The sequence below is a fragment of the Loxodonta africana genome, chromosome 21 (assembly GCF_030014295.1).
Source record: "Loxodonta africana isolate mLoxAfr1 chromosome 21, mLoxAfr1.hap2, whole genome shotgun sequence".
In the NCBI taxonomy this organism is placed as follows: Eukaryota; Metazoa; Chordata; class Mammalia; order Proboscidea; family Elephantidae; genus Loxodonta; species Loxodonta africana.
In genome coordinates, this window is record NC_087362.1 from 19,710,727 (window position 1) to 19,734,369 (window position 23,643).

Below are 23,643 nucleotides of genomic sequence, written 5' to 3' on the forward strand. Positions count from 1 at the left end.
AAAAAAAAAAAACTTGAGATGAATTGCCTTTACTAGAGTGGTTGTCAAATGCACACATATAAACACACACAAATACCCACACACACGTGTGCCCACACACATATACATCAAAATCCCTTGTAAATATAATCCTGTCAAACACTTACAAAGCTGCATTTTGCTATTTTTATTTTCTTTTAAAAGCTGCTTTAGCTTTATTTTATTTGTACAAAAGTCTTGAAAATTCTTCTAAGGGGGATGGTCACCCACTGTATTGTCCTTGATCTCCCAAGACATACTTAGGACTGCTTTGAGAACTCTCTTGTAGAGTATCAATGGTTTACATTTCAACAATTCCTGTTTCAATGAGATACTTTTCATTAATCCATCATACACAATTTAATAAATGGCTGATTTGGATAATAGGTGAAAAGCCAGTATCACATACTTTCATCAAGAGAATTTTCTTGGGTTTGGAATAATTTTCAAGAGAGATGAGAAAATATGATTCTCTAGTTTTGTTATCAGGCTACTAGTAGCACAATTTTATCAGAAAATCTACACTTTTGATGCATCTATAAAGCAGTATGAGTGGCCCTCCAAATCCTTCTCTTTATTTTAGTAGTCGTCAGCATCCCCAGCACAGATGGCCAGCAGCGCTTTCTCATAGTGCCCTGAAGCAAAATTCTGAAAAGAAAAAAATAGATATTTGAAGTAATATGTCATAGTATTTCTAGAAGAGAACTTTATTTCCTCTGAAATGCAGTTTGAAAGACCCAAATTTATATACTTTGTCATTCAAAGCTTTAAAGTGTCCTGGGAACTATTCCCACTGGAAGTTATTTGAAAAACGATACCATGTTTGTAGTCACCATAAAGTGGTTTAAGTAAAGTTGATTGATCTCTAATATGTATTTATGAGAATAGCTTGCAGCTGAATTAAATCATCTCCTCATCTTGAGAAATTTATTATTATAAATCAGTATAGAGCCCTCTGGAGAGCAAACTGACAATGTAACTCAAAAGAATATTTATACTCATAAATGCAGTAATTCTACTTGCAGAAATACATACAAATCATTATCAATTATTGATGATCACAAAGATTTATGCTAAATAGCATGTACCTTAATATTGTTTATTGGAGTGATAAAATGAAAATAAAATGGAATGCACAAAAATATGGGGTAGTTTATATACTTTACAGCTCACACAATAGGATATCATGGTCCAATAAAAATGTCCCTTTAAGCAGTAAAATAAATGATTGTTTATATATATACATATGCATTTTTTTTTTTTTTTTTAAGACTGAAAACACCTAAAACAAAATTTCATTAGTGGTTATCTGTGGTAGATAACTAGAATAATTTTTTATTTTCTTTTTATTTTTTTTTATAGTTTGTTTATAGTTTTCTAAAAAGGAGCCCTGTTGGCACAGTGGTTAAAACACCCGTCGGCAGTTTGAACTCATGAGCTGCTGTGCAGAAGAAAGATGTGACAGTCTGCTTCCATTAAGATTAAACCCACTGCTGTTGAGTCAATTCTGACTCGTAGCGACCCTATAGGGCAGAGTAGAACTGCCCCATAGAGTTTCCAAGGAGCGCCTGGTGGATTCCAACTGCTGACCTTTTGGTTAGCGGCCATAGCACTTAACCACTATGGCACCCCGGGGTTTCCCCGTAAAGATTACAGCCTTGGAAACCCTATGGGGAGGGTCTACTCTGTCCTACAGGGTCACTATGTATCGGAATCAACTCGAGGGCAATGGGTTTGTGTTTTTATGGGGAGTTATAATTTCTACATATTCTAAAATGATAAAACAATAAATAAATACAACTATAAAAGCTATCTTCATTAAAAATCAACTATCACCTTAATGTTCTCTTACACAAGATCACGTGATTATAAGTCATTGCTTTAAATGCACATAGTAAAGTTACACTGAGCATTTGTAGACATTGATAGACTTGGAGGTGGCTGTAATTACTTGCAGTATGTGCCTAAGAACTACTTTATTTATCTGGAAAGTAAGTTATGACATGCAGTTCTCAATGGAAAATTTCTATCACCACTAAGAGGTTTGAGGTCTCTAGATGGAGCAAACAGTTTGCCCTCAGCTAGTAGTTGTCAACATTCCCAGCACAGGTTAGTGATTCGAACCCGCCCAGAGGCACTGCGGAAGAAAGGGCCTGGTGATATACTTCCACAGCCAAGAAAATGCTATGGAACAGTTCTGTAATACCTGTGGTTGCTATGAGTTTGAATTGACTCAACAGCGGTAGAAAACAATAACAAAAAGACCATAGGGTTTTCAAGGTGGGTTTAAGGAGAGTTTTATCCCAGACAAGGAGATAAGATTTCTCTTAACTGCTCCATCAACTCTTACTCTCAGGAAACAACCTCGGCTACCCAAGGACCTACAGTCTTCTTTTGTGGTTTTATGGTCTCTTGGTCCTTGGATTGCTGAGTTTCTTCTGGAGCACTCTTTCACTAAACTGAAAAGATATTTTCAAAGAAGTGTTAAGAGATACCTTGCAATGGAAAATTTCAATAGAAAACAACATGAACAAGGCGACAGCATTTAGCTACGTGCAAAATACGAGTTAAGATATATTCTCAGGCCCTGCTTGTTCTTGATTTACTGCTCGGCTGTCACCATCACGAAATTCTTAATATTTTGAGCAAGGGGCCAAGCCTTTTCATTTTTCACTGGGTCCCCCAAATTATGAAGTCACACCTGTATATTCCGACAATTCCTCGCTAGGTTTCACCAAACCCTGGGAAAAGCTTAGAAGTACCAGAATGAAGAAATTGGTGTTGAATTCTGAATCATCCTTCTCTGCACTTCAAGGGCTAAAGAGAAAATTCTACCTAACTAGCAGTGATAGATTCCTCCAAATTACCAGTTTCTGAGATTTGGCTGGCTGCCCTGCCTTCTCTGGGGGTGTGAGAGGTGGTCTGAACAGATGGCGTAGTGGTTAAGTGCTACGGCTGCTAACCAAAGGGTCGGCAGTTTGAATCCGCCAGGCGCTCCTTGGAAACTCTATGGGGCAGTTCTACCCTGTCCTATAGGGTCGCTATGAGTCGGAATCGACTCAATTTACAAGTAGTGTTGTCTTGCCAAAAAAAAATGCATTTTTCCCCCCCCGAGGACTATCTCCTGCTGATCCTGACCATACTTCAGAATTAAGCCTCCAAAGCACTATTATTGTGACTGAGTATTTTACATGGGAGCCCTGGTGGTGCAGTGGTTAAGTGATATGGCTGCTAACCAAGAGGTTGGCAGTTCAAACCCCACCAATCGCTCCTTGGAAACCATCTGGGCAGTTCTACTCTGTTCTGTAGGGTAGCTATGAGTCAAAATCAACTTGATGGCAATGGGTTTGGTTTAGTTTTATTTTACATCACCACAGCAATGGTTTTTGCTTAAGACACATCAAACAAGTGTAAATTCTGTCACTGAAGTAAAGGTTTCCAAGATTAGTGCCTGTTCATGTGCTAATGCCTGTCTGAAGTACTAGATTATCTCTGTTAGAATGCTTAATTTTTTCTCTTCTAGTATAAAGTTATTGAAATTAAAGCTTTTGTCTCAGTTTCAAAAGGGGACCTTATGTGTCTAAATAAATCACTGGCAGGAGACTTACTTTGATATCGTGAAACAGGGATTTTCCATATCTCTCTTTGTATCGTTTCCTAATGGTCATCAGGTCTATTTCACTTCTGGCAATTAAAATCCTGATTACGGTTTTATTATGAAAACCAAAGTCCTAAAGGATATAGAAAAGAGGAAAAAATGAGGAAACTGTACCTTAAATTCAGTGGGATTCCCTGGGAGGTGCAAAACAGTTAAATCCCATGCTTGTAGCCCAAAGGTTGATCATTCAAGTCCACCTAGAGGCACTTTGGAAGAAAGGCCTGGCAATATACTCCTAAAATAATCAGTCATTGAAAACATGGTGGAGCACAGTTCTACTCTGATACACACGGGGTTGCCATGAGTTGGAATCAACTTGACAGCAACTGTTTTGTGTTTTTTTTTTTGGTTTAAAATAGACTCCTTTCTTTTCCTGTACGAATTTGCTCTTCTTTCTGTGTTCCTCAATTGCTGACGGCCCTGTCCATGGAGCCCTCTCTCTTACTGCGTACATATTATGATATTCTCCTACATTTATTTTACTTTTTAAATTTTCCTGTAATTTCTATGTCCAGTGTCACAGCCTTCACTCTGGTCTTTATCATTTCACCCGCAGATTCTGGAAGAGTATCTCCGTGTTCCAGCCTTGTTACCTTCACACTGTTTCCTTCACACTGTACTATAAAATACAAACCTGATCACGTGGCTCTCCTAGGTAAAAATGCATCCTATGGGGTGTCATGGATTGAATTACGTCGCCTCAAAAATGTGTGTATTAACTTGGTTAGGCCATGATTCCCAGTATTCTGTGGCTGTCTTCCATTTTGTGATTGTAATTTCATGTTAAGGAGGATTAGGGTGGGATTGTAACACCACCCTTACTCAGTTCACATCCCTGGTCTGAAGTCAAGGCAGTTTCCCTGGATGTGGCCTGCACTACCTTTTATCTCTCAAGAGATCAAAGAATAGGGAGGCAAGCAGAGAGTTGGGGACCTCATACCACCAAGAAAGCAGTGCTGGGAGCAGAGCAAGTCCTTTGGACACGGGGTCCCTACACCTGGGAACCTCCTCGACCAGGGGAAGATTGAGGACAAGGGCCTTTCTTCAGAGGCGACAGGGATAGAAAGCCTTCCCCTGGAGCTGACACCCTGAATTTGGCCTTGTAACCTACCAGACTGTGAGAGAATAAATTTCTCTTTGTTAAAGCCATCCACTTGTGGTATTTCTGTTACAGCAGTACTAGACTAAGAGTGCTTAAAAAAAAAAAAAAACAAACTAACTCCTTGCTAGATGAATGTTATGCAGTAAGACAGCAATTACATTTTCATTTTATATTCTATTTATTATTGAAAACTGAAAAGAATAAGAACTCCAGGTACTTGAAATATTTGCTGATTTAAATGCAAATATTCAAGAAATACAAAGATCAACTTCTGTATACAAGACCCAGAAATAATACTGCTAATAGGGTCGCTATGAGTCCGAATTGACTTGAAGGCACGGGTTTTTTTAAGCTGATTAAGAAATCAGCTTCAAATTGTCTTTTCAAATGGTGTAGTAGTGACATCCAGTGGCCACCAAGCATAATATAATTTTTGATGTCAACATTTAGGCTGTCGACCTAACAAACGTTTCATAATTTGAGGTTTTTCTAAAATGAATGAGCTAACCAAGTTTCTATATTTAAATCACAGATAAGTGTTTGGCATGCCCTGGAAAAAAATTCAGAGGTTTTCTTTGGCTTAAACAAAAACAAACAAACAAAAAACCAAACCCGTTGCCCTCGAGTCAATTCCAACTCATAGTGACCCTATAGGGCAGAGTAGAACTGCCCCATAGGGTTTCCAAGGAGCACCTGGTGGATTCAAACTGCAGACCTTTTGGTTAGCAGCCTTAGCTCTTAACCGCTACACCACCAGGATTTCCTTTGGCTTAGGAGGAGTGAAAAGTGTTTTTTTTTTTTTTTTTTACAGTATTTTATATTCAAGGTCCTCATGCATCAAAAATTTGATGACTTGGGTATACAGTTCTGCCCTTTTCTTCCTAATTATTTGTAAATGCACCTCCCTTCCTTTTTTGCCTTGCAACACACACACAGCCAGGATACAGTTTACATTTATTATTAGAATAAGTAGCCCCCAATTTAGGTATAATTAGAATCAAGATAACTGTGATGATTGTTTCCATCCTTATTTGTGAGTGAAACTATTCTGTTGTGCTGGTGGTTGGTTCTTTGAAGAAGGAGACTGGTGAAATAATCCCATAGCGTTGCCCAATACACTATTTTAAATAAATTTCCATCATATAAGCTTTTCTGTTTAGAAGTAGAGTAAAAGAGAAGCAGAGGGACTGTGAGAGTTAATCTTTCCCGTGTTTTTAGGTTACATAGACTCTTCCTGTGCATAAATAAAAACGCTCTTTACATAAGACATATAATGAAAACATTTATCACAACTCACATATTCTCACACATACTGCCGACTCTAAACAGATTTTCCTGTAAAACTGCTCTGAGGATATAATGCTCTGAATATTACTGATTATTTTATTAGTACAGTAATTATAAAATTACCATACTACTGGATTTTTAGAATATTGTCTTTGCATTTTCAAGGCCATGACATATATATAATAATTCGCACCAGACTATTACTTTTTCCAAAAGTTTCAAGCCCGTGTGGCAAAGCCGCTCATTACCTCATGCACGTAGGTGTTTGTGACTTTAAAAACAGATGCACCAAAAGACGTGTGATTGAAAAACACACTAAAGTACAAAAAACGTTCCCATTTAATTACAAAGATGGCTTTAGAATGTGTTGTTGCCAAGCAATCTCTTTAAGTACTTTGGGAAACCAACACATCATGGTTAAAAATAGCCACTGACATTATTGTAATGTTTTAAAACTTCAGGAGTGTAGCAATTTCTTGGGGAGAGTTTGTAATGGTTTGACATTTTCTGCTTGATGCCATTTGCTTTGTCTTGCATAAGTGTAACGGTGGGATCTTTGGAAATACACAAAAGCACTAGTATTTACCAGTTTCCGAGGATACTAATAGGTTCTAAAGGACATGAGGGATATAGACCCCAAAGACGTAATTCTTAGATACCTAAATTTGATACAGAAAGCAGAGAATTACTTTCATTTAATGTGTCTTATGGAAACCCTGGTGGCACAGTGGTTAAACGCTAGGCTGCTAACCAAAACGTTGGTAGTTTGAATCCACCAGTCACTCCTTGGAAACCGTACAGGGCAGTTCTCTGTCCTATAGGGTCACTATGAGTCGGAATCGACTCAACAGCAGTGGGTTTGGTTTTTCTGTTTTTATTTTTGGTGTATAACACATTTTTCACTTGGGCATGCTGTCTTTGAAGTGTATATATTTATATATACAAGACCAAAATAGCTATCAACATTTTATTAAGTGAAGTAATATTTGGAAGAAGTAGACACAATTTCTGGAGAAATATTAAAAACATATGGATTGTACTTACATGGATTGCAGTATATAATCTATACGCAAAATAGGCTGGTTTATCTCGAACACAGAGAACTGGGAGAAATCAGAGAGAAAAGAAGAAACTTTAAGGGTGACGATACATATGTTCTTCAGAATTCGAGAAATTTTTTTATATGGAACAATTCTGAAATAGGGATTCTTTGAGCGTTCTAGGGATGTGGGATTCCATATTGCACACTGTATTGTAATTTTTACACTGAGAATAATAGTAAAATCATGACACAGAGAAAAAATATAAAGTCACCGTATTATAATGATTTATTCAGGTTTTCATTCGGAAGTCTCTTAGTTCCTTCATATATCCTAGTGAAGAAAAATTTATCCACTCTATCTGAAGATTAAATAGAGCTAGGAAGGAGCCCAATTTATCTCCGCTATTATACATTTTGAAAACCCTGGTGGTGTAATGGTTAAGTGCTACAGCTGCTAACCTTAAAGGTCAGCAGTTCGAATCCACCAGGCGCTCCTTGGAAACTCTATGGGGCAGTTCTACTCTGTCCTATAGGATCAACTTGATGTCAATGGTTTTTTTTTTTTTTTTTAATTATAGATTTTTATTATTGTAGGATTCAGTATAACAAAGCCCAACCCAATCCGTTCATCTTCCCTTGCAGGCTTGTGATGAGATCTGAATATATTTGAAAAGAATCTGTATGGACCATAACTGCTTTAGACTAGTTTTAGAAGTTGTCGATTCAAAATCCCTATGGCATCAGAACAGCCTAGAGCCAGGTATACAGGTGCCTTTGATGAATGTCAGTTGTTAATTATAGACATTCAACAGTGTTTATTTGAATAAGTGAACAAATTAATGAATTCTGTATTTTGGGCTAGAACTTTCTAGGCAAAATAAAATCACCATAAAAGTGTTTTCTCTGTGGTTGAAGTAATTATTTTACGTTGTGAAGCCATGCCTTTATTTTTTATTTATAATATAATCACTCTTGAGTCTCTGCTAGAATGTAAGCTCCTCGAGGGCAGGGACCCTTGTTGTTCTTTCAATATTCCCTCTGCAGTGCCTAAATCAGGGACCAGAATAGCAGGTGCTCCATAAATGTTATTGAATGAATGGATCAGTTAAAGGGTTTCTAGTACCCCTGTGGTCCACTATTTGTTCTCTCATGCCTGCTGCTTTGTTTTTGGCTTTGGTCTTTGGCAGAAAGAGTTATGCTGAGATTCAGATGACACAGGTTTTAGTCATAAATTTGTTACTAATTAACTGAAAGATGTTGAAGCAGTCATTTAACCTCCTTACATCTTTTTTTTTGTAAAAAGAGGGGCTTTGATACATAGTTTTAACTTTTGTTGAGAATTTGCTGGAATACACGCACAGTCTTCTCAGAAAACTGCACAGACGCAAATATTCATATTTTGTATACTATTTTAAGGATTTTACAGAGTGCTTGAAAGCATTTTCTTGGAACTTCTAGCTTAAAACCTTTTTACTAGATAAACTATAAAGATCCTGTTATCTTTCAGCCCCCATGGTAGATTTCTGAGTAGCTACCAGTTTTTCCTTCTATAGAGGGTACCATCTCTTACTTAGAAAAGAGTGGGCAGAATGCTCTCTCCTGATAGCCTGCAGAAATCACTGCTAAATAAAAACTTGGTAAATCTCTTCTATGGTAGGATTCTCACTGGGTTTGGTTTTTTGGTTTATGGTAGGATTTACTCTTCAAAGCAAGTTTTTTAGAGAGGGGTGGCAAAAAACCCATTTCCTCTAGGAATAAAGGAAGCCACATAGCTGGTATTTACCTGCTCTTGAACAAGGCAATGGCAGTCAATAAATATAAAGTAGATTTAAAGGTGTCAGACCCAGATTACCTGAAAAATAGGGTCTGAGAATTCAGTGTTTCCTAGCATGAAAGTTGATGCAGCTAATAGGGTTGGGTGTTTATTAGACCCATCAGACTGCCAGCTCAGTTCTTATAACAGTAGATGATAGACCTCTAGTCTCCAGAGTTAGCATTTCATTTAAATAATAAAACTCAGGGAAAAATGCATCGATCAAGTGCTTATATTTGTACCTAAATTCAGTCAGAGACTGTGGGTTTATTGTTGGAGAAAAGGTTTGCTGTACACCAGGTAATTTATTACTTACCAATGGCAACTAGCAGTTGCTGAAAATATCCATCGTAACATTCATTAATGGCGTCTACCAAGTCTTGCCCAGAAATATTTTGAAATTCCTGGAAAACTTCAACAAATTGATGTAATTCAAAGGAGAGTTTGTACATACGATAAATTTAAAATACAAATATTGATTGTGTCGCTATACATGGTGACAATGAATGTTTCCTAAAATGAATAAAAAATACTACTGCTATCAGTTGCATTTGATGTAAGAGTCAGCATAAAGCCTGCATCTTGGCGACCATTAGAGAGCCTTTGTTGCTCTCCTCTCTTAGGGAACACTTGTCATTTCTAGTGGGAGCCGCTAACTCACTGCTGATTTAAACTGAAGGGGAAGCCCAGGGCCAGCCATTAGATATGGGACATTTGCTCAAGACACATATTATTAAGTCAGTCAGACTTAAGTCAACAAAAAAACTTTCTAGTAGAGCTTACATCTGAGAAGTAAGTGTAAAAGTCCTCTGAGTGGTGATTAAAGTAGTGATTATAAAGTCTATGAAGAGTATTCTGGAAAATGTGGTATCACCTAGAGGGTCATAGGCTAGAGTTTACTTAGAACTGGGCTACATAAAGCTTCCTTATTTCAAGTACTTACTTATCCAGATTTCTCCCAAGCAACTTTTAGTTCTCACTTACCATTTCAGCAAGTTAGAAGCAGGGAGGCATTTTTTTTTAACAGCAATTCACATACAAAGTGTAGGGGTGGGAATTGGGTTAGGGTAGGTCATCTTTTGGAAACCCTGGTGGCATAGTGGTTAAGAGCTATGGCTGCTCACCAAAAAGTTGGCAGGTCATCTTTTAAAAATTTTATAGAACTTTGTATGTTTTATATACATAGAAAAAAGTTCCTTTTTTTTTTTTTTTTTAATGTAAGGGGAAACAAAAAATGCATCAATTTGGGAAAAGTTAAAGTGCAAACTGAGGCTGCACCTCTAAGACCAATAAGGCAACATCGCATAAATCATGACATTAATAACAATTGCTCTGATTTATTGTTATGAATTGAATTGTGTCCCCTCCCCCCCCAAAAGTTAACCCCTGTGCCTGTAAATATGACCCTGCTTGGAAATAGAGGTTTTCTTTTGTTATCTTAATGAGGTCAGACTAAATAACTAAGACACTCATTGTAAACCTCAATTCTGACTCACAGCAACCTAGAGTAGAGCTGCCCCATAGGGTTTCCAAGGAGTGACTGGTAGATTCAAACTACCAACCTTTTGGTTAGCAGCCTAGTGCTTAACCACTGTACCACCAGGGACCCAAGACACCCATTAGTTACACTATGTTCACTATATTTTTTCAAGACAACATAAAATACACCAGGTAGGAAATAGCTACCAATTTGAGTAAGTTCTCCTCAAAAACAGAGACAGTTTTTTTTTAAGGTTGAGTATTTGAAGATTATAGAATTTAGTTACGGGAAAAAATAAAATTATAGAAAAAACTTTACTTCTCAGTAATGTCATTAAATGAGGTCTGTCTATATAAACGTAATTCAAAATAAGTTCCTTTGAAATGAGTGGCTTTTTTTTTTGTTTTTTTCCATTTCTGTGTAAGATTTCCCCTTGTGTTCTGTTTTGTTTTTAGTTAACTCTTTGCTTTTTATTACTGTAGCATCAGCTGAGTAGCTGGAAACAACCCAGTTAATAATCACCCAGCCACAGCTGCTGGTAGCTCTTGTTGCACAGGGTCATCTGCAGCATGGTTTTGTGCTCCCCGGTCCTCTGCTGGCAGGCTTCCCACAGGACCTGGAACATCAGACAGACAGGGAGTAGCATCGGAAGTGCCCCCGAGCAGTTTACAAAGGTTCTTCACACTCTGGGTGAGAGCTGGTTCCAGTTACCATTGCGTCCTGAGCAGCCAGAGCAGGGTCTGCGTATCCTTCCTCTCTAGTTCCCTGCAAAGTAAGCACAGGTTTCCCTCCATCAGTATTTTACTGGACAACCCATCCTGGCGTCATTGGGACAAATAGCTGGAACCACCAAACACACTGGTAATTCCTGAGAAAGTTCTACGGTTATTCGAAACAAGGTGATCTCTATTTCATAGTTTGTTTGTTTTTTTTTAATTGTGGACTTTTTTGGGTTTGTTATATTTATTTATTTTTGCAGCAGTGATAATCTTTGCAAGATATTGAGGTGTTTTTCAGTTTTCCAGTTCTCTGTACTATATCTTCCCCGTTGTCAACCATAGCACCCACTGCCTGACAGGGGGTGATACGGTGGGATTTAACATTGTTAGGGTGAAAATGCAGAGAGAAAGAATGAGTTAATGTTCAGTCTCTGACATGTAAAATAGGATTTGTGCAGCAAATCCAGACTTTGTGGAGTGAGAGGATTTTTTATATTCCTCCCAGCCATTATGTAAAGAGCAGAGACGACCAAGTTGGTTGTAGAGTTTTACATAAGGGATGTCTCCTTCAAACAGAGACCGGGTCGGGGTTGGCAGGCAGAGTCCTCTGGTCCCCCATCATTATGAGGAAAAGAGAGGGGAGAAAGAAGTAGGCGAAGCAGAGACATTATTGAACCTCACCCTTTAGATCAAAATGCACAGGGAAAGCTTTTTTTTTTTTTAACTACACCGAAGAATATACTGAGAGTATAATGGCTTCTGCCCCTATCATTCCCGTAGAGTAGGTTCCAACCCATAGCAACCCTATAGACCCTGGAAATAGCCACATTGCAATGAACTCAGTGACACAGCAAAATTAGACAGAGGGAGGGCTTCAGTACTACCCTCTTGAATTAACCTCAGTTCCTAAATCTCATGACTGGAACCTATTCCTAAGTGGAGGAACTTGTATTTTAGTAGAGAACTGGAGGGGTAGACTTCCAGATGAGGTTATTTATAACTATGGCAGGGACTGAGTGTTCCAGGGCTACAAGGTAGACACTCAGCTAGAACTGTGTGGGAAACACAGATCTTAGGGGAGGGTTTCAGCCCTGGTGAGAGCAGAGGTGATGGTAAACCGGCGTGAAAACTACTTGGCTGTAACCAAACTGAGGCAGAAAAAACAAAAAACAAAAAAAACCAAACCTGCTGCCCTCGAGTTGATTCCGACTCATAGTGACCCTATAGGACAGAGTAGAACTGCCCCATAGAGTTTCCAAGGAGCGCCTGGCAGATTTAAACTACTGACCCCTTGGTTAGCAGCCATAGCACTTAACCACTAGCCACCAGGGTTTCTGAGAAAAGAGACTGTAAATTAACCACCTGCATGTTTTGGCAGCTAATACTTGAGAAACTCCCATATCCTGGACATCTATATCATGTGTTACATGTCCAGAATTGTCCAGAACTGCCATTCCGTATCCACCAGCCACTCCTTGGAAACCCTATGGGGCAGTTCTATGCTCTTATAGGGTTACTATGAGTGGCAATCAGCTCTACAGCAAGGAGGTGTTTTTTTTTTTTTTTTTCCTGGTCATTTTGTGGCTGGGACCAGCAAAAATGTGGAAAATATCTTGATGATCTGAGGACACTATGACTCTCCTGCTGACAAAAGATCTTATAAACCATGTGCACACCTGTCTACCAGGTGCCTCTGAGAGGGGAGTAGGAGGGCCAGAAATCTGAGAGGACAGTATTTAAGTTAAAGGAATTGAATGTTCACTCACACTGAGTATCCAAAGTATTGCAAGATTAAATCTACCGTATTAGATTAAATATTAGTTCTATTTCTCATTAATCAAGAGTCTGAGGCTTATGAGCAAGCTCAGTTCATTTATAGAAATGAATCAGCTACACTTTTCTTGTGAGTAAATTTGTAGCCCTGGAAAAGTTAATATTTTAAATCCTACACCAGAAGCTCTGTATTATCTAAAGTTGTACAAATGAGGGGAAATAGACATGGGCCTGCCAGACTCACTTCTTCGGCCTCATCTCTTTTGCTTAAAATACCAGGGGACTAAGAATAAAAAAAAGAATGCATGCATGTAATTCATATTTTTAAAATATGTGCATTTATATAAATATGGGTGCTTTAATGCTTGTAGGAACAAGGCAGAGAAGACAATATTTAGAGAGTGAATGCTATTTTATTGAGTGGTAGGATTACTGGTACAATTTTAATTTCAAATCACAAAAGTCGTGAGGTACAGGGACCTCGGGGATCCTGCAGTTCCTCCTCTTATGTTGGAGATAAAAATAAATGGGCTTTGAGATATTTAGTGAATATTCCAATGTGATTTCACTAATTGTTGGAGAAAGATTATGATTAGATTCCAGTGTCATTTCTGGCTCTTGAGGTTTGGTTACTATGCTCTTCTCTTTGCCTAAAGAACTCATTACTTTCAGACAATCTCCTCTAGTCACCTTTTGGATTCCTCCCTTAAGGTTTTAATCTACACCAAGCAACACATGTTTGCAAAAAATTAATGTGCTATATCTTCTGTGGCTTTACTCCATTTATCTAACAAAATAAACCTATTATGGTGATTCTTAGTCATCTTGTTTGGCTTGTCAGTTTAGAATTTGTTGGAATTGATCACTCCCTCCTCCCTGATACACATTCATCACTTGGCTTCTAGGGACTGACACTCTTTTTTCTCCTTCTACTTCCCTGGTTACTGCTTCTTAATCTCATGGTTCCCCTTTACTTTTCATAAAGCAATCACATACTAATGGAAGATCCAGTACTCAATCTCTAGCCTCCTTCTTACCTGTATACACACTCCTTGTCAATTTTTTAGAATCATGCCTGGCACATTATAGGCATTCAGTAAATGCCCACAGAATCAGTACGTGAATGAAGGAAAGCTAAACAAATAAATTTTAAATGGCAGTAGATCATTAGCAGTAGGCATGGACAGATTTTCTGAGTCACTGGAGTTCTTTCAGTGATCTCCCAATCAAAACATGTACCTATGTAAACATCTACCCTTGCAAAGTTTTTCAGAGATATTTAAGAAGATTGCTGTTTTATCATTTTTCTACATTTTTGCTTAACCAAAATCTTTTTTTTTTTTGGAAAGATAATATTTGTGGACATTTAACTTGAAATGGTGCCTATGTGTTTACCTTCCTAGGAATTAGTTCTGAAGGGCACCTTAAGCAGACTAGTTCACTAAAAAAAATGTGAGTGAGTACGTTTGTTATTTGGCTTTTCCCACAAAGACAGAGCCAAGCATGTTTTGCCATATAAAGAGCCTAAGACAGCAGTGTGGTGTGCTGAATCGATGTTAAGTATCAGAGAAATAGCATAAATGAGTAGAGAGCTTGAGTTAGGGGCAAGATAAAAAACAAAGGAATGAATTAAAGAGAGTAAAAATTGGGCTGAAAATACTTGGTACAGATAAATTCCCTACAGGTGATTACTGAAAGTTAATGGCAATAACATCCTCAGCTCAGAGGCCTTACTCTGTTTCAGTTGGAGAAATTGTCATAAAGAGAATTCTGAAAATCAGCGTGAAGAGTGAGCATCCCACTGGGCAGTTTCCATTCTTTCTCTCTGTGCAAACATTTAGCATCTCCAGTGTGATTTGCACATATTGATTAATTAATCTCTAAATTGCGAATTTTTTATTAAGATACTTAGCTCTCTGTAAATCCAGCTTAATAAAACCACATGCAGGAAGTGTTGTGAGTCACTTTAACGATTCACATTCGTTTTCAAGAAGAATGTGTTCTGGCTGAATTGTTTCCTTATTAGAAATTGTCCTGTCGGAAAACACTTTAAAGATTAAGTAAAAGATCTTTTTTCCCCCAGAAACTAAAAGTGATTTTGAACACTTTCCAATTAGTGAATACCTCAAGGCTCCTAGACTCCAGTTCCCACCCCCGCTTCTCTGTTAATTCACACACACACACAAAGTGTGGCTGAATTATCCTGATGTTAAAAAGACGAAGACGCGCAAATTTTACTTTGATTCTGAAAGTGAAGATGCATCAGGAGGTGGAGGGCATGTTTATAACAACCGGAGAACTGTAGACTATTAGTATTTAGAGGGATCTGAGAGAAGAATGAAGTCATATCCCTTAATTTATAGATTAAAAACCTAAATCTCAAGAATGTTATGACAAATCCAAGGACAAGCAACTGAAATATAACAATACCAAGAGGAAAAGATACATATCTTGTTTTATACAGAATGTGATACATATATAATATATATAGCCTCTGTGTGTGTGTGTGTGTGTGTGTGTGTGTGTGTGTGATGTTTCTCTCTGAAATAGAGATGGACAGAAGGATAACTGTCCCAACTAGAGAGTAAGAGAGCTTTGAGTTTATACTCCTGTCAACGGGCTGGAATTCATCATCAATACATTTTGTAACACTTAAGGAAGGAATTCAATTTCTTTTTTGTAAAATACCTGCAGAGATTCTCCCTGAAATGGTGTATACACGTAGTGGTCAGAACAGATTTTTTTTTCCAATTCCTTAACTCACTTTGCATCTTTTTTCAATTATCCAAATTTACTGATCCAAATCCTGAATCAGGGATTCCAAACCGAAGAACCATTAATGTAGAAGTTGGTAATCATGACAAATCTTCAAAAATTTTAAAAACCTAAGAGAAATCATATGTTTTGCTAAGCAGTATGCAACACCATGGGACTTCTCATCCTCAAAACAAACGAACAAAAAAACAGTTGTCGTCAAGTCAACCCTGACTCATAGTGACCCCTTTTGGGCCAGAGTAGAACGTGCTCCATAAGGCTTACAATGGCTGATTTTTTAGAAGTCAATTACCAGGCCCTTCTTCTGAGGCATCTCTGAGCGGACTTGAACCTCAAATCTTTTGATTAGCAACCAGGCAGTAAATTAACGATTTGCACCATCTAGGGACTCCCATCTTCAAATAGAATATTAAGGAAGATTACTGAATATGTATTTTATACGTCTATCCTCTATTATGAGTTTAGCAATCTCTATTTGTAAAGTGTGTTTTAAATTTTAAAAGAAATGAACTGTGAAATTTTCAACTGATAAAACAATTAAATTGTGTATTTTTTTAAAACGTGTATGTCTACACAAATTATTTTATTATGTATACAAATACACACACACTCTCACACCCATACCCTATCAATAATAAAAGATCATTGTTTAATTTCAGGAAAAAGGAACTGGAAATATGAGTAAGATTGATTACCCTATTACATCAACGGCAGGCACTGTTCATTGATTTTTTTTTGTCCTTATGATTTATTTTTCTCTGTTTCATTTTTAAAGTGCCTTTTTTTTTTCTTTAAATTAAAAGGATGCTTATAAAAATACACTGCCATTCTGATTTTTTGGCGTCAGTTACTTCTAAGTGGTTTTAGCTCAACCTTTAAAGAGTTGAGATTCTAAGAGGTTATTTGAAAATTGATGACTTGAATATTTTATTAAATAGAAGTAGAATTGGAGTGGAACTAAATGGAGTTGGAGGTAGGAGAAATTAAATTTAACAATAGAGGTAGAGTGTACTTATGATTGGTTTCATGTTATCTTTCTCATTAGGTAGATATGTGATCTTGGGCAAACAATTAGACCTCTCTGAGTGTCATGGATTGAATTATGTTCCTGTGCAGAGAAGCCCCTAGTCCAGGGGAAGATTGATGAGAAGGACCTTCCTTCAGAGCTGACAGAGAGAGAAAGCCTTCCCCTGGAGCTGACGCCCTAAAGTTGGACTTCTAGCCTACTGAAAAAAACTGTGAGAAAATAAATTTCTCTTTGTTAAAACCATCCACTTGTGGTATTTCTGTTATAGCAGGACTGGATAACTGAGACACTGAGCTTCAGTTTCCTTTTCATGCAAAGCAGGACTACCACCAGTTGGGTTCCCTGGGAAGCTGACTCTGAGATGGAGATTAGCATGCAGCCTGTTTATTATTGAACGTCTTTGGGATCAACCCATTTAGAAGGGAGAGTAAAAAAGAAGCAGGCTCTGGCAGAGCGTGAATAGTCCTAATAAAATGAAATGTAGTCCTAATGAAATTAGTTTTTTTCCTACTAAAGGGCTTACTTTTTTTTTCAATGAACTGAAATACATTTCTAGTTGCACGTTAAGAAAGTAAAAGCTTTTTTGATATTAGGATACAGCTCATAGATTTACAATTTAATAATTGGCTTTAGCAGGAACATTATCTATTCCAAGAACAACCTCTGAGTGAAAGCTGTTATTTTTTAAAAATTGTTTTGTTAAATAATAAACATCATTTTCATATTAAAAGTAGGAAGTAAAACATAATGGAAAAATACCATTCGCAATACCAACCCAAACATCAGATAATTAAAAATAAAGATAATAAGAAAACTGCAGTGCCCATGTCTTTTTTTTTTAAAAAAAAAGGTGATTTAGAAAGACAGACCATACTCCTGGATTGAAAATCTGGAAGCTGTTATTTTAAATTTTATTGTGTGCCACCATTACTTTCAAAATAGAAAAATAATAAGCCTTTTAAATTGAGAGACTGTTTTAATTAAAATTAATCTTATGTAATTCAAAAGTTAGAAAATATTCAATTAATATGCTGCCAAGATTATTTTAAATAATAATAATTATTATTAAGTGTCTCTTTTCCTATAAATGACTTCAGTGTCTGTTAAAAATTAAAATAAGCTTATTCCTAAGACGATTTACACAGAAATCTCAAATTTGATTATGAAACCCCAAATTATGTATCTTTTTTCCATCAGTGTTCACATTTCTAGGGATCAGAATCCTCAGTTAGGATTTGAATAATTGAGGTTGGCGATGTAGCCAGTTCTACGGGCTGTGCAGCCAAAACATGTAAATCCAAATCAAACCAAATTAAAACCAAGCTCAAAAAAGCAAATGCTTGATTTTATTCATAGGAATTCACTAAAAAATTGAAAATTTTAGCCAAAAAAATTTACATAGCAATATGATATTCTTTTCAACTGAGCAATATGATGAAATCCAATCAGCCCAAGTCATCAGCCTGTCCTCAATGTGAAGCGGTTAAATTGGCTTTCTCAGCAACGTTTTCTTTTAGATTTATTCATTCTGAATTCAAAACAAACAATAACTTGGGTGCATACACACACAACTAGATAAAAAGAATTAAATCCAGGTTGCCTGGCAATGGATGGAATTGTTAGTTTCTGTTTTCATCTGGTATATATATTTATTCATTCTTTAATTAGATTGTACTAAGTATTATGAGTCACGGTATGATTTTTTATTATGCTTTAGGGGAAATTTTACAGAGCAAATTAGTTTCTCGTTAAACGATTAGTACACAAATTGTTTTGTGCCATTGGTTGCCAACCCCATGATGTATCAACACTCTCCCCTTCTCTACCCTGGGTTCCCTATTTCCATTTGTCCAGTTTTCCTGTCCCTTCCTGCCTTCTTGTCCTGCTTTTCAGCTGCTATGCCCATTTAGTCTCGTATACATATTTGAACTATGAAGCACGTTCCTCACATGTGTTATTATTTCTTTTATAGGCTTGTCTAATCTTTGGCTAAAGGGAGAACTTCAGGAATGACTTCAGTACTGAGGTAAAAGGGTATCCGAGGGCCATACTCTTGGAGCTTCTCCAGCCTCTGTCAGACCAGTAAGTCTGGTCTTTTTTGTGAGTTTAAACTTTGTTCTACATTCTTCTCCTGCTCTGTCTGGGACCCTCTATTGTGATCCCTGTCAGAGAAGCCTGTGGTGGTAGCCAGGCACCATCTAGTTTTGCTGGACTCAGTCTGGTAGAGGCTGTGGTAGTTATGGTCCATTAGTCCTTTGGACTTATTTTTCCCTTATGTATTTGGTTTTCTTCATTCTTTGCTCCAGACGAGGTGGGAGCTGTTCAAAGCTTTTAAGCTTCCAGACACTACTCACCAAAGGAGAATGTAGAACATTTTCTTTATAAGCTGTGTTATGCCAATTGACCTAGATGTCCCCTGACACTTGGCCCCCAGCCTCAGCCAAGTAACTTAGTCCCTCAGGGAGTTTGAATGTCTATAAAGCTTCTATGACTTTGCCTTGATCAAGTTGTGCTGACCTCCCCAGTATTGTGTATTGTCTTACCCTTCACCAAAGTTACACTTATCTATTATCTAGTTAGTTTTTTACCCTCCCTACTCCTCCCCTCCCTAAACCAAAAAAAAAAAAAAAAACCAAACCCAGTGCGGTCGAGTTGATTCCAACTCATAGCAACCCTATAGGACAGAGTAGAACTGCCCCATAGAGTTTCCAAGGAGTGCCTGGTGGATTCAAACTGCCGACCCTTTGGTTAGCAGCCATAGCACTTAACCACTACGCCACCAGGGTTTCCCCTCTCCTCCCTAGTAACCATCAAAGATTCTTTCTGTGTGCAGACCTTTTCTCGAGTTTTTATAATAGTAGTCTCATATAGTATTTGTCCTTTTGTAATTGACTTGTTTCACTCAGCATAATGCCCTCCAGACTGATCCATGTTGGGAGATGTTTCCCAGATTCATCATCAAAAATTCATTAATTCTAGTTACCTATTTATTTGGTTAGAGCTCTGGTGGTGCAGGGGTTAAGAGCTTAGGCTGCTTATCAAGTGGTCAGCGGTTCTAATCCAACAGCTGCTCTTTGGAAACCCTATGGAGCAATTCTATTCTGTCCTATAGGGTCACTATGAATTGGAATCGACTCTACGGCCATGGGTTTGGTTTGGTTTTTGGTATGAGACTCATACAATAGGGTGTGAACAGTTGGCCACTTTCTACTTCTGCAGATTGGGAAGGATAGGAGTTATGAAATTAGAAACCAGGCATGAAGATAGATTGGTCACTAGATGGGAGCTGACTGACCGGCTGAATCACCACTTGGTCTAGAGCTGCTCACTTGTCAGGAGTACCTGGTCTGGTCGTTAAGTGGTCTTGACCAATGGCTTTCACCTTATGCTTTTAGACAACTATTACAAGAAAGAGATGAGCTAGGTAAATAATTGGCTGGCTTACAAACAAATAAAAAGCAGTAGAAAGAAATTCCAGAAGTTTGATGTTTCTTGGTTCCTCAAAATTAGAATGGGAATCACTTATTTATATTAAGTAATGGGAGCTGAGACTTAAAGAGGCTTCGAATGAATGGCAAAAGCCCTTTATGATTCAGCCCTGCAGTAAATATCCTGCTAAGTTTATTATCTGTGATGGTCTTCAAGTCATTGACTTAAGTTGTGAAAAATAGAGACATAAGGCAGTGCATAGATGCAAAGATAACTCATATTTGATAAATATATCTAGGGAAGAACTTTGGGTGTGGCTAATTAGTACATGGAACTGATGGAAGCAAGGAGATCAGAACCCTTCTAATCTTTTTAGGAGTTTGTATTTCTGAAAATATTGGAAACCCAAATTAAAAAAAAAAAGCCATTCAAGCTGTAAACATGCCCTTAACCTCCAAATTAGCCAAACTTGAGCTGTGAAGGGTACACTCCACAGCACCACTTAAGATAAAATTGTGGAGGATAAAGAACAAGGAAGAACCCCTCAGAGTTTGGTCCCAGGAGCCTCAAAAGTGTTCAGGCTAAAAACCAATAATCTAGGAACTCACGGAGGCAGCTGGCACTGGAGTGGCTCATAGAAAAGGAAGAAGGAGTAGACAGAGAGTTTTTACGTGTGGGGCATTGGGGTTCTGAGGGCATAGGCAGCATTCTCACTCTAGTCTCTTTCCCTTGGTTCTTTCTGTCTTCTTTTAAGTACCACGCTTCCATCTTTATTTCCACTAAAGGGACTTTCATTTTTTCTTCTTCTTTCAGAGGCCATGGAATCTTTTCTCAATGTCAAATCCTATGTACAACATTCTGTTTACCTACAGCTTATATCATATCAGCGATTGCAAAGGTGACGCAGAACTGGACAACATTTGGTTCTGTTGTACATGGGGTTTCCATGAGTCAGAGCTGTTTGCACAGCAATTAACAACAATAACATGGCTTATTGTGAAATTCCATGGCAACAACTCAAAGTGATGTTCTTGACATATAAAGGAAAGGTTTGAGGATTTAGAAACTCTTGTTTTATCATATACATATACACACACTCACACAGATACACAATTTCCCCAGCTATAGCAGTGGTGAAGCATTTGGCTGCTAACCAAAAGGTTAGCAGTTTGAATCCACCAGCTGCTTCTTAGAAACTCTATGGGGCAGTTCTACTCTGTCCTATAGAGTCACTATGAGTTGGAATCGACTTGATGGCAATAAGTTTGGTTTTTTGGTATGAGCTTCCAGATTATCTTTTGGTAGGTAAGCATTGAACACTATTTTGTTGCATTCCTGAATGCCTTTGTTCAACAGGATTATGGGCACGTTCAAGAATCTGTGCAAGACAAGAGATAATTCTATTGTTAAAATATTATTCTTATTACAAGGTTAATATGTGGAGTGTGTCCAAGCACTACTGATTGAATAGAAATAATTACACATCATTTAGTCAGTACAGAAAAATAAAGTGGCAAAATCTAATTTTATTTTGAAGCAATTTTCCTTTGTGGCAATATTATAGGCAGCACTGAGGATCATAGGCTAGCACTTGGGATTCTATAGAATTAAATTCGAATTCTAAATTTCTACCTACTAGCTCTTTAGACAGTCAGAAAACAAGGACCTTATACTTTTTGATTCTCTGTTTTCTCATTTCTAAAGTGCTCATAAGAATATTTAATTGCAGTGTTTTTATAGCTACTAAATGAGAAAATACACTTCTTTCCTTTCTCATTACTGGGCGCTTAGTAGGAGAAAAGTCAGTATGTTCCCAGCTTGTTTCGCAGCTCTAAAAAATGGATTTAGAGATAGAATATTCTAACTGAGAAATAGAATATTCTAAATGGAATATTTTAATCTTTTAAATCCCGTGGCATATGTAATTATGTATGTATATATAAACTCAAAACCCATTGCTGTCAATTCGATTCTGACTCATAGCAACCCTACAGGACACAGTAGAATTACCCATAGGGCTTCCAAGGCTGTAAAATCTCACGGAAGCAGATTGCCACATCTTTCTCCCACAGAGTGGTTGGTGGTTTTAAACCACCGACCTTTTGGTTAGCAGATGAGCCTTTAACCATTGAGCCATCAGGGCTCCTTTGTATGTATGTGTGTGTGTGAGCCTGACTAGTAGTTACCCTATGGGGCAGAGTAGAACTGCCCCACAGGGTTTCCAAGGAGAAGCTGGTGGATTCAAACTGCCGACATTTTGGTTAGTGCTGTAGCACTTAACCATTAGCCACCAGGACTCCCATACACACACACACACACACACACACACACACACACACACACACACAGAGGGAAGAGGTGGAGGGCCTTAACAATTTGTACTACCCACGAACTGATATACATACGTACATATACATATATTTATAATTATCCTAAGTAGAAATTTATTTGTATTTTTTGAAAACAGAGTTGATGCATTATTCATATTTGTTTGTTCCTGCTTCCAACCTGAGTTTAGCCTTGAATTTAGCTGGTATTCAGTAAATGCTATTATACAGAAGTTACAGTTAAACTTTAACTTGAGTTTCTTGTCCTAGTTTTCGAAAATGACATGACATACAGCCTTTTTTTTAAATAGCGCAAAACAATTTGAATTTTGGAATGCCATACCTGAACCAAGTTCATGAGGGTGTCTCTGAAGTGTCCTGAGGTCTCTGAGTAAATGTCCCCTTGAAGGTCACTGCCGTATTCTGGGAAAAAAAATGTCTATTTTAAAGGTATGAGTTAGAATAATATAGCAATGAGCTTTGAATAAATTGATGCTACTTCCTCAGCTGTGAATGAAAAGCACAGGAAATATAGTCAAGCTGTTGACATTTCTTTGCCTTTTGCCACCTTTTACCAAATGTAGCAATAAATAGTCTGCCAATGAAACCTTGTACCTAATAGTAACGTAGGCAGAGGTCTTAAAAGTACTATTTTTTTCCCCAAATTGAAAAACAACATTGAAAGTCATTTCATATTTTCTAATTCTCAAAATTAAGAATCATGCATTTCATTTCTTATAGGCTGCTGCCAGGCCACAGCTCTTCCCAAATGCTTTGTCTCATTTCCATATTAGAAGGGAAGGCTCTTACTTTATCCTCCTTGGGTGAATCTTGTTTTTGTTCAAATGCAATAGAGCTGTCTGGAACATTTTCTGGACATTCAATTTTACAGAATACATTATGCAATGGAACTTTAAGCATTCAATTTTCTTGAAATGAAAAGAGTCAAGCTATTCTACTTTTCAAATGTGCAAAAAAGATGATTTTGAGGCAGACTACAGGGATTATGAAATTCATGTTAAGTGAAGTGGTTATCTATATTTTAAAAAATTCACTGAACAATTGTTCTGTTTTGCTTCATTTGATCTAGGTGTCTGGTCTCCCCTGGGTAAGAGATAATATGTCCCCTGAACCAAGGTGCTGGACACTTGCTTTTCTTAAGGAAAATAGCCACCTCTTAGACACTGGTCGTT

At 37.5% G+C, this 23,643-nt stretch overlaps 1 protein-coding gene across 1 annotated transcript in view; it reads right to left on the bottom strand.

Annotated features, from left to right (window-relative positions):
- Window positions 1–597: 597 nt before the first annotated feature.
- The window catches only part of ANXA10 (annexin A10), a 62,581-nt gene continuing 39,535 nt past the window's right edge, over window positions 598–23,643 (bottom strand). Inside the window, 7 exon segments of the mRNA XM_064273592.1 lie at window positions 598–666; window positions 3,627–3,749; window positions 7,110–7,168; window positions 9,237–9,332; window positions 10,923–11,016; window positions 11,112–11,165; window positions 22,794–22,873. Coding sequence (XP_064129662.1) covers window positions 598–666; window positions 3,627–3,749; window positions 7,110–7,168; window positions 9,237–9,332; window positions 10,923–11,016; window positions 11,112–11,165; window positions 22,794–22,873 — 575 coding nt within the window.